The following is a 16,834-nucleotide window of genomic DNA, read 5'->3' on the forward strand; positions in this document are numbered from 1 at the left end:
AATCACAAGTCGAGCACTTCCCAAGTGTCTAGGACTGTGTGATGTATTATTATTATTATTATTATTATTATTATTATTATTATTATTATTGTATGACACAGCAAACAAGATAGACATGCTGGATTTCGTTTCACAAAATCACAAGTCGAGCACTTCCCAAGTGTCTAGGACTGTGTGATGTATTATTATTATTATTATTATTATTATTATTATTATTATTGTATGACACAGCAAACAAGATAGACATGCTGGATTTCGTATCACAAAATGACAAGTCGAACACTTCCCAAGTGTCTAGGACTGTGTGATGTATTTTCGGATGATGCGTGCAGATCCCAGTCGGGTGGCCTTTTGCAGTTGGCAGATCGTGATTTTGTCAATGTCTATTGTTTCCAAATGCCGGCTGAGATCCTTTTGGCACGGCATCCAATGTGCCCATCACCACCGGGACCACCTGCACTGGTTTCTGCCAGAGTCTTTGAAGTTCAATCTTGAGGTCCTGATAGCGGCTGAGTTTTTCCTGTTGTTTTTGTCAATGCGACTGTCACCTGGGATGGCGACATCAATGATCCAAACCTTTTTCCTTTCCACAACTGTGATGTCTGGTGTGTTGTGTTCCAGAACTTTGTCAGTCTGGATTCGGAAGTCCCACAGTATCTTTGCGTGCTCATTTTCTGATACTTTTGCAGGTTTGTGATCCCACCAGTTCGTTGCTGCTGGGAGGTGGTACTTAAGGCATAAGTTCCAATGAATCATTTGGGCCACATAGTTGTGCCTCTGTTTGTAGTCAGTCTGTGCGGTTTTCTTACAGCAGCTGAGGATATGATTAATGGTTTCGTCGGTTTCCTTGCACAGTCTGCATTTTGAGTCATCAGCTGATTTTTCGATCTTGGCCTTAATTGCCTTTGTCCTGATGGCTTGCTCCTGGGCTTCAAAGATCAGGCCTTCTGTCTCCTTCTTCAGGGTCCCATTCGTGAGCCAGAGCCTTAATTGGGTGACTGAGTGTGATAAGGTCCTAAGTTTGATTGTATCAATTGCTCTCAGTGATGGTGAACTAATGCAAGTAACCAAGAGCCGCTGGTGGCACAGTGGGTTAAACCCTTGTCCTGGCAGGACTGCTGACTTGAAGGTTGGGTTGCTGACCTGAAGGTTGCCGATTCAAATCCAACCCGGGGAGAGCATAGATGAGCTCCCTCTATCAGCTCCAGCTCCATGGAGGGACGTCAGAGAAGCTTACCACAAGGATGGTAAAAAAATCAACACACCATCCCCTGGGCAACGTCCTTGCAGACGGCCAATTCTCTCCCACCATAAGCAACTTTTCTCAAGTCGCTCCTGACACGAAAACAAAAGTAACCAAGTGGCTAGAATAAACTCGAGGTTGCTGTGATTTGGCCTAACATTGTGTATATATAGGGCTGGAACGATCCTTTTATGCTTACTAGGCCTGTGATGGTTAAATTCTTTTTTCTCCCAGAGTGCTATTTCATTACGTCTTCCTTTTATGCTGCATTCTGTCAGTGTAACCTAAAAAAAAGTTGATGAAAGACTTCGCCCTGTCTTTTTCATGGCTAATTATCCTCCCCTTTTGAGAAGCTGGATCAAAACTTTAGAAACTATCTCAACTTTTAATAGAGACAATTGGGGATGAGGTGAGATGTGTACTAAACACCTGGCTTGGTAAAACATTTCTGCAACGGAGATGTAGAAATTCCAGCAAAATGTTCTGACCCAGGTTCAGCAATGAAGGCTTGAGGGTCTTAAAGGTCTGCTTCAGAAAAGGTAAAACTCTCTAAAGAGACATTATCCTCTATCTTAAGCTTAATATCCAATACAGACACTGTCTATTCCTTTTTTTAAAATAAGTTTTTATTAATGCTTTTCAACATAAAGTTAAAATAAAAAAGGAAAGGGAAAAAAAGTTACAACAAAATGAAAGGAAAAAAATAAATAAATAAAATTCAATAACAAAAAGAAATAAAAATGAAGATAAAGAAAACAAAACACACCAGTTACATAAAATTGATTTCCATCTTATACACGGTGTCTTGCATAAAAGAAATTTTACCATCTTTTCCTCCACCATCACACTCTAGTATCTCTATTTCACACAATGCCTATTATTTACATATTCTTATATTTTGCAGACTTTATCGTCTGTCTCAATTTAAATCATTACTTTGAATTCTTCTTCTTTTAAATAATTTTTGACCATTTCCCAGTCTATCTGTTTTTTTTTTTTTGGTCTTCCTTGATTGTTTTTTAATAAGTATGTTAACCTATCCATATTCATTATTTCCCAGATCTTATTTGTCCAACGTCTTATTTCCGGTGCTTCTTTGTCTTTCCAGTATTTGGCAAAAATCATTCTCGCTGCGGTAGTAAGATAATAAAATAGGATTTCCTTATTTCGATCTTTTTCTATATTTAACATCCCTAAGAGGAAATATTTTGGGTCCAGATGTCTGATTCCTGTCTGAAATTCTTCTGTTTTTAGAGTGCTGCTCCTTATTTACTGTTCTGATTTTTAGTAGCCAGATTTTGGTCATTTTCATAGTTTCCTCCTTTCTGTTGAAGTTGTCCACATGCTTGTGGATTTCAATGGCTTCTCTGTGTAGTCTGACATGATAGTTGTTGGAGTGGTTGAGCATTTCTGTGTTCTCAGATAATATACTGTGTCCAGGTTGAACAAAGGATGCCCCCAGGCAGGAAGAAGCCAGGAGATGAAGCTATTCAGTGCTAATTAGGGTGATTAACTACAACATTCACACTGGCCTCCATCTGACAAGAGTTCTTCTATCACCCTGGGATTTCCACAGATATATATATATAAACCTTCCTTGCTTAGTTTCTCCATACCGTATATTATCTGAGAACACAGAAATGCTCGACCACTCCAACAACTATCATGTCAGACTTCACAGAGAAGCCATCGAAATCCACAAGCATGTGGACAACTTCAACAGAAAGGAGGAAACTATGAAAATGAACAAAATCTGGCTACCAGTATTAAAAACACTTAAAAATCAGAACAGTAAATAAGGAGCAACACTCTGAAAACAGAAGAATTCCAGACAGGAATCAACCAGGGGCAGCTAACAACTCTGAACAAAGGACGCCCCCAGGCAGGAAGAAGCCAGGAGATGAAGCTATTCAATGCTAATCAGGGTGATTAACTATAACATTCAAACTGGCCTCCAACTGACAAGAGTTCTTCTCTCACCCTGGACTTTCCACAGATATATATAAACCTTCTTTGTCACAGACAGAACGACAGCAAGTAAAACAAAACTCAGTTTATTGAGGTTACAGAACTAAAAAACGCCCGTAGGAAACAAAGAACAGGGCAAACACTTGACTTCAGTGTGATAAATAACAAAAAACAGCTCAGTTTGAGCTTAAACGGTTCAAAGGAATAAACCGGGTTAAACAGAAGTATAATCCGGATTAAATCAAAGTGCTTACTTCAGCCTGGCAAACAATGCAAACAAAAGAGGATCAACAGGAGTCAGAATGTAAACAACAGACTGGTGGCAGATTCCTCTCTGCTACTCAGAAACAGCAGGAGAATAAACCAGGCTTGTTTATTCCTTCCTGCAGCAGACGAAAGCGTGGTCGTAGTCAGGATTCAGTTTAAGGTTCAGCGGCCAACGAAATCCAGGTCCAGGTCCAGCGGTCAGGGTAACGGCAGTCAGCAGGGTCCCAATCCAGTCCAGAGGTCTATAGCCAAGCGTAGTCATCCAGAAATCCAAGGGTCTCACCGATAGCCAGCAGAAGGGATAATCCGGAATCGAAGTCAATCAGTCCAGCGTCAATCCAGTGTGAGTAGGTATTGCCCGTCAAAAAGACGACGGAGGTCCATGCTATTGAGATTAAACACAAGTTGCACAGAGAAAAACCCCGCACAGTTCCTCCCGCCGTCAATGCCCAGTGTCCTTGGTAAACTTACGTATCCAGCAACGAATCACACCCGTCTTCAGGAAGTTCCCCAACAAGAGCCCAAGCGTCCGTCCAGATTACCTTGCCCAACGCAATTAGACATTGATCCCAAACCCCATTTTATCCCAGTTCAAGCTCATCATCGCTGTCAGCTGCCATCCCAATTCCAGACACCCCAACATCATCATCCTCATCAGAGCTTAAGCACCTTTGACTACGCCCCACAGCATCCCCAGCTGTGGATCCCGCTCCATCCCTCCAGCCAGTCCATGGGTCTGATCCTGCAACCCGCCACTCACCTCCCATGCTTTCATTGCCTGTTTCCCCAACACCCAAATCCTCCCTCACACGAGTCCATTCCATGTCATCCTCCTCCGAGCTGGCCACCTCTTCCTCCAAACCCTGAGAAAAACCCTCAAATGATTCCTCATCTGTCGGCTCTGCAAACAAATCCCGGAGCCGTTTTCTTTCACGCTCCTTGAAAGAGTCTGACTCTCGAGGAGTCTTATGACCCCTTCTTCTATTACCGGAGCCCGAAGGCTCAACCATAACATTCTTTGCTTAGTTTCTCCATAACTCACAATCGCGGAGGATGCCTGCCATAGATGTGGGTGAAACGTCAGGAGAGAATGCTTCTGGAACATGGCCAGACAGCCCGGAAAACATACAACAACCTTGAATTTTCTGTTAACAGGGATTTTCCACAAAATAGCTTTGAGAATATAAAGGTGGAAAGTTACCAGGTTGTCTGGAAAATGGGTGCTTGGGGTTTGTTTATTAATTGAATTTATATTATCTGAGAATGAGATCCGAGGTGGGACGGGCCACGAGTTCTTACTATTCCTGCTCTTCCAGTTCGCTCCATATCTTTAGCAAAGGTTTACTGTGTTTTAGGGGGGCATTTTTTTTTGAAAGTATAATGTTGAATAGTAATTTATTCAGCGCCGTCAGCTTACAGATCCAGTGATTGAAACCTTGAATTTTCATCAGCTGCCATGATGCCAGGACTGCGCTAATAAGGAGACACCCGGCTTTTATCCCTTGCTTTGCGCAAGAGTTATTCATCCTTGGCTTTCTATTCATTCCTTAGTTTTCTAGTTTTGACAGACACTCAAATTATGCATGTATATCAAAGGGGTAAACATTCTAAATAAATAGTGAGGTGTCTACATTTTCTTTTATTTATGTGTGTTACTATCAAGTTAATCACTACAGAGTTACCAGGTGTCACTTCATCAAGGAAAACAAATGTTATGTCAGATGATCTGTCATATTTAGAGATATAATTTAAGTTTGTGCTTTTTTCTCTCTCTCACTAAGATGCCCTCATTAATTTTATTTTATCACGCTTGAACAATCTTCTGCCTTGGAAATATTACCATAATTCCCAAGCTTCTGATCGCTGAGACACGCTCGGCAGGTTAAAAGAAGAGATCGAGTGACCTTTAACATGAACAGGCAAAAGGTTTTGCTTCCAAAGTTTGTAATGAAATGAACACATTCTCTGCCAAAGCAGCACAACAATGGAGAACGTTGACCATGGCACTTTGCATTTCGAAAGTTTTGAAACTTTTCATTAAACAGATTTCAGAAAGGGAAAGATCCAGAAAGCATTTGCTTGAGATCCTGAAGAGCTGCTGCTTGTCAGAGTAAGCCATTGATGGCTATTTTGATTTTGATGCTTCCAATCTATAAAAGGTTACTTTCTGGGCTCTATTCCCAAATTTCTCCAGCTAGCATCTCTAATTATCAAGTTGGGAGATTCTGAGCATGAGATTATGAAAGAGTGTATTTCCTAAGCAAGGCTAGTTGTGTCTGACTCTGGGGGTTGGTGCTCATCTCCATTTCTAAGCCGAAGAGCTGGCATTGTCCATAGACACCTACAAGGTCATGTGGCTGGCATGACTGCATGGAACACCGTTACCTTCCCGCCGGAGCGGTACCTATTGATCTACTCACATTTGCATGTTTTCAAATTGCTAGGTTTTCAAATTGCTAGCTCACTCTGCTCCCCGGATTCGAACCACTGACTTTTCGGTCAGCAAGTTCAGCAGCTTAACCGGCAGTGCCATCAGGGGCTCCAATAGTAATGATAATAATATTTTATTTTTAACCCTAACCCTAATATAATAATTATATATTTCTAACCCGCCCTATCTCCCCAAAGGGACTCAAAGCGGCTTCTAAGTACAAAGGCAAATATTCAGTGCCTTATTTGTTTATTTATTTGTTTATTTACTACATTTATATGCCGCCCTTCTCACCCCAAAGGGACTTAGAGCGGCTTACAAATTCCATTCACATACAATACATTATATTATTAGCATAGTACAATACTAGCATTAAATTACTATATTGTACTATATCATTACATTGCAATGTTATTAGTAATATTACAGTTAATATATAATATATAATTAATATTATTAAATTGTATTATTATCAGTATTATATTGTAATACATTATAATATTATCAATATTACATGTACATACAATATATTATATATTATAAATCAAGTTGTATATTACATACTATATATATATATATATATATATATATATATATATATATATTAGCATAGTAACACACTATGCCAATTATACATACACACACACACACACACATGTATATATGTACACATCTATAACTAGCATAGCATGTTATATAGTTATATACAATCATAAAAGCAAAGGCAGATACTGTATTCTATGCCATATGCAGTCATAAAAACACAGCACAATAAAATGACAAATCATAGTTAAAAGTGCATATAACATTCAATGGTATCTTAGAGTTGCTGTTTTTCTTTCAAAACTGTCTCACCTTCAAAAGAGAGAGAGCAGAGAGGAACGGGGTAATAATAATAATAATAATAATAATAATAATAATAATAATAATACAACTTTATTTATATACAGTAGAGTCTCACTTATCCAACATAAACGGGCCGGCAGAATGTTGGAAAAGCGAATATGTTGGATCATAAGGAGGGATTAAGGAAAAGCCTATTAAGCATCAAAATAGATTATGATTTTACAAATTAAGCACCAAAACATCATGTTATACAACAAATTTGACAGAAAGAGAAGTTCATTACACATTAATGCTATGTAGTAATTACTGTGTTTACGAATTTAGCACCAAAATATCACAATGAATTGAAAACATTGACTACAAAAATGCATTGGATAATCCAGAACATTGGATAAGTGAGTGTTGGAGAAGTGAGATTCTACTGTATTTTATTTTTAACCCTAACCCTAATATAATAATTATATATTTCTAATCCGCCCTATCACCCAAAAGGGACTCAGAGCGGCTTCCAAGTACAAAGGCCATACAACAAATTTGACAGAAAAAGTAGTTCAATACGCAGTAATGTTACGTTGTAATTACTGTATTTACGAATTTAGCACCAAAATATCACGATGTATTGAAAACTTTGACTACAAAAATGTGTTGGATAATCCAGAACATTGGATAAACGAGTGTTGGATAAGTGAGACTCTACTATACCGCACTATCTCCCCAAAGAGATACAAGGCAGTTTCCAAAATAAATACAAATACAAAACAGCATCCAATAAAAATATAGCAAATAATACATTGTAGATAAAACACAGCAATTTCGGTTAAAAAGCAATCACAGCAGCTCTGCCATGCTCCAACCATTCTGTCCTCAATCTCAGCGCAATTATTGTTTTTTTTTCCCTATCCATGCTTCCTTCTTCCTCTGCCTTCACAACAAGTCCATAAACTTAATATAATTTCAGGCAAACAGTGACTTCTGGATTTTTTCACACTCCCTCCTTACTTCGCAGGAAATATTGCAGTACAAAGCTATGTTGAAACAAAAAGAGTGTGTTGCTGTGAGTCTTTTAGACTGTATGGCCATGTTCCAGAAGCTTTCGCTCCTGGAATGTGGCTTCTGGAACATGGCCATACAGCCCAAAAGACTCACAGCAACCCAGTGATTCCGGCCGTGAAAGCCTTTGACAATGCAACAAAAAACGTTATTGTGCATGCAGAGGAAATATTTAAAGATATTTTAAGTAAATTATTTCTTCCTAAAATCAAAGCTTCAAAAACAGGACCCACCTTAGATTCCATAGTACAAAGGTTGAATGAAAAGTAATGCCTCCACCTTCATAACTCCTCAACAGATGTCAGTGCTGGTCTGCGGCAGGTCCTGGCTTGTTCAGGAGACTCTCCTTTACAATTACATTTGGCAGGAAGCCTTAGCATTGAACAGTTGTGTTGTTAAAGTGCAAAGTATGGAACCCTGTGCAGATGGGAAAGCCTTAGCATTGAACGGTTGTGTTGTTAAAGTGCGAAGTATGGAACCCTGTGCAGATGGGAAAGCCTTAGCATTGAACGGTTGTGTTGTTAAAGTGCGAAGTATGGAACCCTGTGCAGATGGGAAAGGCTTAGCATTGAACGGTTGTGTTGTTAAAGTGCGAAGTATGGAACCCAGACGGTCAGTCAATGTGACTTAAGCAATGTGCAGTCATTGAATTCTTGACCACAGAAGGAGATTCATCAGAGAATGCAAGCTGTTTATGGTGATTGTATTGATGTGAGTCCTGTGTGTCAGAGAGAAATTTCAAGCATAATCAGCATTTCACAAGAACGTGTGGGTCACATTATTGCTTTGCTTGGCTATCGGAAGATCTGTGCACGGTGGGTCCTGTGAGACGCCAGTTGCAGAAACAGAGTGTCGACTTCTTCTGTGACAGCTTCAGAAAACCTGTTCATTGTTGGCAGAAATTGATCCAATTGTCTGGTGAATCGTGGTAGTGAAAGAGCACATTCTAAGGATTATTTCTGTGTTTGATTTATTAAAATATTCCCATCCAAACCCAAGTAACGGAGGTGGAGGCATTACTTTTCATTCATTCCTCATACCTTAGATTTGGTGAAATATGGTACTTTATCAGGCATTGGGTGCATTGGTAGAAAGAAACCCATTCTGTTGGCAATTGGAGCATGCCTGAATGATGTTTCCATAAAGTTTGAGGAGAAGACAAGGCCTAGTGAAGTTACTTAGTTAAATGTAAGCTGATACAGTATTCTCACCTATATATTTCAATGTCAACATTATGTCTCCAAACAATTAAGAAAAGAAATTGAAGAAAATGTATCTGGAATCAATTTGTTTTCCTCATATTATTCAAGTTCTGAAAATATCAGCAAGCCAGTAATTAGGTCGTCGAGCTTACAGGAAACAGAGGAAGTCTTTCATCAGAGCCGTTTAGAAGTTAAATGATGTATAAGTTCCAGGCAACAAAACAAAATAAATAAATATGGGCATTCTAGTGGGTTTTTTTGTTTTTTATTGTTTTGAGATTGTCCTGACCCAGTCTGTCATGCTTCATTTGCAGCTTTTGAATTAAGCATTAGGTGATAAGATTCCATGACCCTGGGAGCAACTAATTGCTTCATATTTTTTTGTCTTTGCTGTGCTTTCCCTGCTTTGAAGAATATGACTTTAAAATGGGTGCAAAATAAATTAATCTGGGAGCTTCTTGTGTGCAGCTTGGAAAGAAACAAAATCCAAAAAAAAAAATTATTGCTGTGGCATTCGGTGCATTTTTCAAGAGCTACAAGGGTACATCGTTTCCTGGAACATGATACACAGCAATCATTTTAAAGCTGCAGAATGAATTAAATTTGCTGTCATATATAACTCTATGTCTAATAAAAAAGAAACCTTAGCTGGCTAAAAGCCAGTTTGAGCTTGTGTACTCGAACAGTTGTACTTTAAAACTTCAGTAGCTCTCATGTCCTTTTTCTCCCCTCCTCTATGTGAGAAATATGATGTTGAAACGTATGAAAAGTTCCCAATTTTGATACAATGTCAATCCTTCTCTCAGGCTGGATGTACATGGCCAAATAATGCAATTTATGTTGAATGCATCACGTTCTGCCCCCACACTAGCTAATTATTTGGAAGGTGTCCGTGATGCAGGGAACAGATCGAATTTGAAGTAAAAATAACAATTTATTAAATAACAGATCTCAAACATCCTCTCCTCCAGAGTTTTACTACCTTTGATTAGCATTTAATGATGTTATGATGATGATGATGATGATGATTATTGTTATTATTATTATTATTATTATTATTATTATCAACACAACGACGTTGTATGGCACAGCAAACAAGATAGATATGCTGGATTTCGTTTCGCAAAACCACAAGTCGAACACTTCCCAAGTGTCTAGGACTGTGTGATGTATTTTCGGATGATGCGTGCAGATCCCAGTAGGGTGGCCTTTTGCAGTTGGCAGATGGTGATTTTGTCAATGTCTATTGTTTCCAAATGCCGGCTGAGATCTTTTGGCACAGCACCCAGTGTGCCCATCACCACCGGGACCACCTGTACTGGTTTCTGCCAGAGTCTTTGAAGTTCAATCTTAAGGTCCTGATAGCGGCTGAGTTTTTCCTGTTGTTTTTCATCAATGCGACTGTCACCTGGGATGGCAACATCAATGATCCAAACCTTGTTCTTTTCCACAACTGTGATGTCTGGTGTGTTGTGTTCCAGAACTTTGTCAGTCTGGATTCGGAAGTCCCACAGTATCTTTGCGTGCTCATTTTCCAGTACTTTTGCAGGTTTGTGATCCCACCAGTTCTTTGCTGCTGGGAGGTGGTACTTAAGGCATAAGTTCCAATGAATCATTTGGGCCACATAGTTGTGCCTCTGTTTGTAGTCTGTCTGTGCGATTTTCTTACAGCAGCTGAGGATATGATCAATGGTTTCGTCGGTTTCCTTGCACAGTCTGCATTTTGGGTCATCAGCTGATTTTTCAATCTTGGCCTGAATTGCCTTTGTTCTGATGTCTTGCTCCTGGGCTGCAAGGATCAGGCCTTCTGTCTCCTTCTTCAGGGTCCCATTCGTGAGCCAGAGCCAGGTCTTCTCCTTATCAGCTTTTCCTTCAATTTTGTCAAGGAACTTTCCATGCAGTGTTTTGTTGTGCCAGCTGTCAGCTCTAGTTTGTAGTGCGGTTTTCTTGTATTATTATTATTATTATTATTATTATTATTATTATTATTATTATTGGGAAGTGTTCGACTTGTGATTTTGTGATACGAAATCCAGCATATAGATCTCGTTTGTTGTGTTATACTATGTCTCTGTGTCAATAATAACTAGGGAAGTGTCCGACGTTTGATCCGATACAGGAACCAGCAGACTGTCTGCTGTGAACTCATCTTGTTGTGTTTCAAATAATAATAATAATAATAATAATAATAATAATAATAATAACAACTTTATTTTTATATCCCGCCTCCACCTCCCCGTGGGAACTTGGGGCAGCTAACGTGGGGCCAAGCCCAAATATCCACAATATACAAAACAACATAAAATACATTTACAAAAAAAATGAACATAATAAACATTTAACATTACAAAGATTAACATTTTTGACAGCAATATAATAGTGGATAACACCGTCAAATAAAAACAATGCAATAGGTTAAAACAGTAAAAAGCTGGGCGGTGGTGCAAAGAGTGTATCGGTTAAAATCTAACAGAATTGATAAAAGGTGCTGTAGTTGAAGGAGAACAACAACACTTTAACAACACAACTGTTCAATGCTAAGGCTTCCCCTTCTGCACAAGGTTCCATACTTCGCACTTTAACAACACAACCGTTCAATGCTAGGCTTCCCTGTCTGCGCAGGGTTCCATACTTCGCACTTTAACAACACAACCGTTCAATGCTAAGGCTTCCCCGTCTGCGCAGGGTTCCATACTTCGCACTTTAACAACACAACCGTTCAATGCTAAGGCTTCCCCGTCTGCACAGGGTTCCATACTTCGCACTTTAACAACACAACCGTTCAATGCTAAGGCTTCCCCTTCTGCGCAGGGTTCCATACTTCGCACTTTAACAACACAACCGTTCAATGCTAAGGCTTCTCTGTCTGCACAGGGTTCCATACTTTGCACTTTAACAACACAACCGTTCAATGCTAAGGCTTCCCTGTCTGCACAGGGTTCCATACTTCGCACTTTAACAACACAACCGTTCAATGCTAAGGCTTCCCTGTCTGCACAGGGTTCCATACTTCGCACTTTAACAACACAACCGTTCAATGCTAAGGCTTCCCTGTCTGCGCAGGGTTCCATACTTCGCACTTTAACAACACAACCGTTCAATGCTAAGGCTTCCCTGTCTGCGCAGGGTTCCATACTTCGCACTTTAACAACACAACCGTTCAATGCTAAGGCTTCCCCGTCTGCGCAGGGTTCCATACTTCGCACTTTAACAACACAACCCTTCAATGCTAAGGCTTCCCTGTCTGCGCAGGGTTCCATACTTCGCACTTTAACAACACAACCGTTCAATGCTAAGGCTTCCCCGTCTGCGCAGGGTTCCATACTTCGCACTTTAACAACACAACCCTTCAATGCTAAGGCTTCCCTGTCTGCGCAGGGTTCCATACTTCGCACTTTAACAACACAACCGTTCAATGCTAAGGCTTCCCTGTCTGCGCAGGGTTCCATACTTCGCACTTTAACAACACAACCGTTCAATGCTAAGGCTTCCCTGTCTGCGCAGGGTTCCATACTTCGCACTTTAACAACACAACCGTTCAATGCTAAGGCTTCCCTGTCCGCGCAGGGTTCCATACTTCGCACTTTAACAACACAACCCTTCAATGCTAAGGCTTCCCTGTCTGCGCAGGGTTCCATACTTCGCACTTTAACAACACAACCGTTCAATGCTAAGGCTTCCCTGTCTGCACAGGGTTCCATACTTCGCACTTTAACAACACAACCGTTCAATGCTAAGGCTTCCCTGTCTGCGCAGGGTTCCATACTTCGCACTTTAACAACACAACCGTTCAATGCTAAGGCTTCCCTGTCTGCGCAGGGTTCCATACTTCGCACTTTAACAACACAACCGTTCAATGCTAAGGTTCCCTGTCTGCGCAGGGTTCCATACTTCGCACTTTAACAACACAACCGTTCAATGCTAAGGCTTCCCCATCTGCGCAGGGTTCCATACTTCGCACTTTAACAACACAACCGTTCAATGCTAAGGCTTCCCTGTCTGCGCAGGGTTCCATACTTCGCACTTTAACAACACAACCGTTCAATGCTAAGGCTTCCCTGTCTGCGCAGGGTTCCATACTTCGCACTTTAACAACACAACCATTCAATGCTAAGGCTTCCCGTCAAATGAAACTGTAGAGGAGAGTCTACTGAACAAGCCAGGACCTGCCATCTGTTGAGGAGTTACGAAGGTGGAGGCATTACTTTTCATTCAACCCTCATACATTAAGATTAGCTAATTGACATCCTTAAGTTATTAAATGTTGATTCCTCTTACCTAACAAAAAGCACTGGGCCTAATCCATTATTCCTCAGTCTTCCAAATCCCTTTGAGCAGTTTTCGATGTCTTGAGATCTCTGCCGATGTCAGGCACAGTTGGAAGGTGGGCTTCACTACACCTTTCATTGTTTGTGAAACTGATCAAAGGCAGATTTCAATGATTTATGAGAAGAAGCCACAAGGATCACCTCTAGATCATTGTAATTCTCTTTCATGTCAAAAGCTATAGCATGCTTGATGTGTTAATAATCACTTTCCCGTAACAACATCTACCAATTAAACTATCATTTTCCACAGTTCTCAACATGAGAAAAGAAGAGCCTCGGAATTGAAATAAAATAACAAATAAAAAGAAAAGGGAGAAGATAGCTAAAAAAAAATTTTTTTTAAGTGTCACAAATATTTAATTCAGCTTCTGAAAGGCAGTTATTGTATGCTAACTAGATGCCACAATTTGACTTAAAAGTAGCTTTTAACATTTAATGTGCATGTGAGATTTCACATTGACATGTGATGAATTTCAAATTGCTCATAAAAGATACAAAGCTAAGTGTTGCCTGGTTTGTGGGTTGCATCTCCAGGGTTAAATGCATGCATATATTCAATTTCCTTCTTTTAGTAGCCAAAATTATGGAAGACAGTGAAACTAATTTAAAATTTAGAATATATTACTCTGCCTTTTTCTCAATAAGATCTTAATCTGTATTTCAAAGTATCACTGTTAGTTAGGATTCTAGTGTTAGAAGACATCGAGGGCCACCCAGTCCATCCAATCCAATTCTGCCAAGAAGCAGGAAACTCGTATTCAAAGCACTCCCAACAGATGGCCATCCAGTCTCTGCTTAAAAGTCTCCAAAGAGTCTCCACTGGGGCAGAGAGTTCCACTGCTGAACAGCTCTCACAGTGAGGAAGTTCTTCCCAATGTTTAAATGGAATCTCCTTTCCTGAAGTTTGAAGCTATTGTTCCATTGCATCCTCGTCTCCAGGGCAGCAGAAAACAAGTTTGCTTCCTCGTCCCTATTACTTCCCCTCACATCATAATAAATTATTATTATTATTATTATTAATATTATCAGCTGTTATCAGGACCTCAAGATTGAACTTCAAAGATTCTGGCAGAAACCAGTACAGGTGGTCCCGGTGATGATGGGCACACTGGGTGCCCTCTCAAAAGATCTCAGCCTGCATTTCGAAACAATAGACATTGACAAAATTACGATCTGCCAACTGCAAAAGGCCACCCGACTGGGATCTGCGCGCATCATCCGAAAATACATCACACAGTCCTAGACACTTGGGAAGTGTTCGACTTATGAGTTTGTGATATGAAATCCAGCATGTCTATCTTGTTTGCTGTGTCATAATAATAAAATAATAATAATAGCTGCCTAGAAGATCTGGTGGCAGAGGACTCTTTCAAGTCAAACAAACTATCAAAGAAGTAGAACATGCCCTGGCAGAATATGTAAAGCAAAGCGAAGAACCTGCTTTGATTGAAGTCAAAAATCAGAAACTCCTCAAAGCACAGCAGACAAAAAAAAAAATCAGTACAAGAAAACTGCACTACAAACTAGAGCTGGCACAACAAAGCATTGCATGGACAGTTCCTTGACATCATTATAAATAATAATAATAATAATAATAATAATAATAATAGATCTGGTGGCAGAGGACTCTTGCAAGTAAAACAAGCAGTCAAAGAAGAAGAACGTGCCCTGGCGGAATATGTAAAGCAAAGTGAAGAACCTGCTTTGATTGAAGTCAAAAATCAGAAACTCCTCAAAGCACAGCAGACAAAAAAATCATTACAAGAAAACCGCACTACAAACTAGAGCTGACAGCTTGCACAACAAAGCATTGCATGGACAGTTCCTTGACATTGTTATAAATAATAATAATAATAATAATAATAATAATAATAATAATAATAATAATAATAGAACTTTATTTATATATCGCTCCATCTCAGGGCGGTTTCCAACATAAAGCAAAATATTCAATGGTCAAAAGAAAACCATAGAACAAAGTAAACATAATAAAAATAGTAAATATGGCCGTCATCATGTCCCCTTTCAGCCTTTTTTTTCTGCAGGCTAAACATGCCCAGCTCTTTAAGCCACTCTTCATGGGGCGTCTTCTCCAGACCATTGATCCTTTTAGTCACCCTCCTTTGTACACCTTTCAGCTTGTCAACATCTCCCTTCAATTGCGGTGCCCAAAATTGGACACAGTGTGATTCCAGGTGTGGTCTGACCAAGGCAGAATAAAATAGAGAGGTAGCATGACTTCCAAGGTTCTAGGCACTAGACTCCTATTTATGCAAGCCAAAATCACATTGGCTTTTTTAGCTGCCGCATCACATTGTTGGCTCATGTTTAACTTGTTGTCCACGAGGATTCCAAGATGTTTTTCAAAGAGACTGCTTTCAAAGGAGAGTAAATTGGAAATATTTGAAAATTCAAATAAAAAAGAAAAAGACAATGTTAATATTTTAACAGATTTCATTCTTTTCATTTGCTTCTTTCTTGGGATTTTTATTTTGCCTTTGTGGATTGTACATTTGATTACAGTGAGCTCCTGCTGTTAGCCCTAGCTTCCGCCAACCTAGCAGTTCGAACACATGCAAATGTGAGTAGATCAATAGGTACAGCTCTGCCGGGAAAGTGACGGCGTTCCATGCAGTCATGCCGGCCACATAACCTTAGAGGTGTCTATGGACAACGCCAGCTCTTTGGCTTAGAAATGGAGATGAGCACCAACCCCCCCAGAGTCGGACACGACTGGACAATGTCAGGGGAAACCTTTACTTTTACCTACATTTGATTACCATACTTTGCTTTTCAATGTTCATACCATATTTAGAACAACGTATAAAAGGCATAGCTCTAAAGCATCTGAAGTGTTTTGAATTATTTGGTATTAAATTTTCTATGAACTCAGAACAACATCAATGCTCAAGGAGCTCTGTTTATGTACAAGTTGTGTTTTATGTTGACCCCGGGATCTATAATGTTTATAAGGAATTTAGGTACAGCTGAAATGACAGGGAAAGAGATTATTTGAAGCTTGAAATATATACACAGATATCAAGGAAAGGATCACATGCCCTTTCTGTTTATTGACTTAATGCATCTCTAACGCTGGATATATTCATTCACCGTTTTTTTGTTGGGAACACTGCTAGAATATTGTGATTTTCTTCCCTCTTTTCCAGTCTCAGCGCCGGGTTACGTTTCATCTGCCGGATGGTTCTCAGGAAAGTTGCAGCGACAGCGGCGTCGGAGACCACGAACCCAGCAGCACCGCAAGTACGTCACACCCTTTGCCCCTTGGTTTCCCACAAGAAGAGTACTACGAACAGACCTCGCCCAACAGCCGGACAGAAGGAGACGGCAATTCGGATCCAGAATCAAGTAAGTTTGCTGTGTCTTCCCAGAACAGGGCTTCTTAAACTTTTTCCACTTGTGACCTCTTTCCGTTCGAGAAATTTTTTACATGATCCCAGGTATACAGATGCAAATGTGAGTAGATCAATAGGTACTGCTC

The 16,834-nt window shown here is 39.9% G+C and overlaps 1 protein-coding gene across 3 annotated transcripts in view; it reads left to right on the plus strand.

Annotated features, from left to right (window-relative positions):
* pcdh11x (protocadherin 11 X-linked) overlaps positions 1-16,834 on the plus strand; it is a 514,120-nt gene that overhangs the window by 440,668 nt on the left and 56,618 nt on the right. For all 3 annotated transcript variants that reach the window (XM_062963876.1, XM_062963875.1, XM_062963877.1), the window contains one exon: positions 16,503-16,701. In XM_062963876.1, the coding sequence (XP_062819946.1) occupies positions 16,503-16,701 (199 nt within the window). The remainder of the gene's footprint in view (positions 1-16,502; positions 16,702-16,834) is intronic.

This window comes from Anolis carolinensis, unplaced genomic scaffold (genome assembly GCF_035594765.1).
Source record: "Anolis carolinensis isolate JA03-04 unplaced genomic scaffold, rAnoCar3.1.pri scaffold_12, whole genome shotgun sequence".
Taxonomy (NCBI): Eukaryota; Metazoa; Chordata; class Lepidosauria; order Squamata; family Dactyloidae; genus Anolis; species Anolis carolinensis.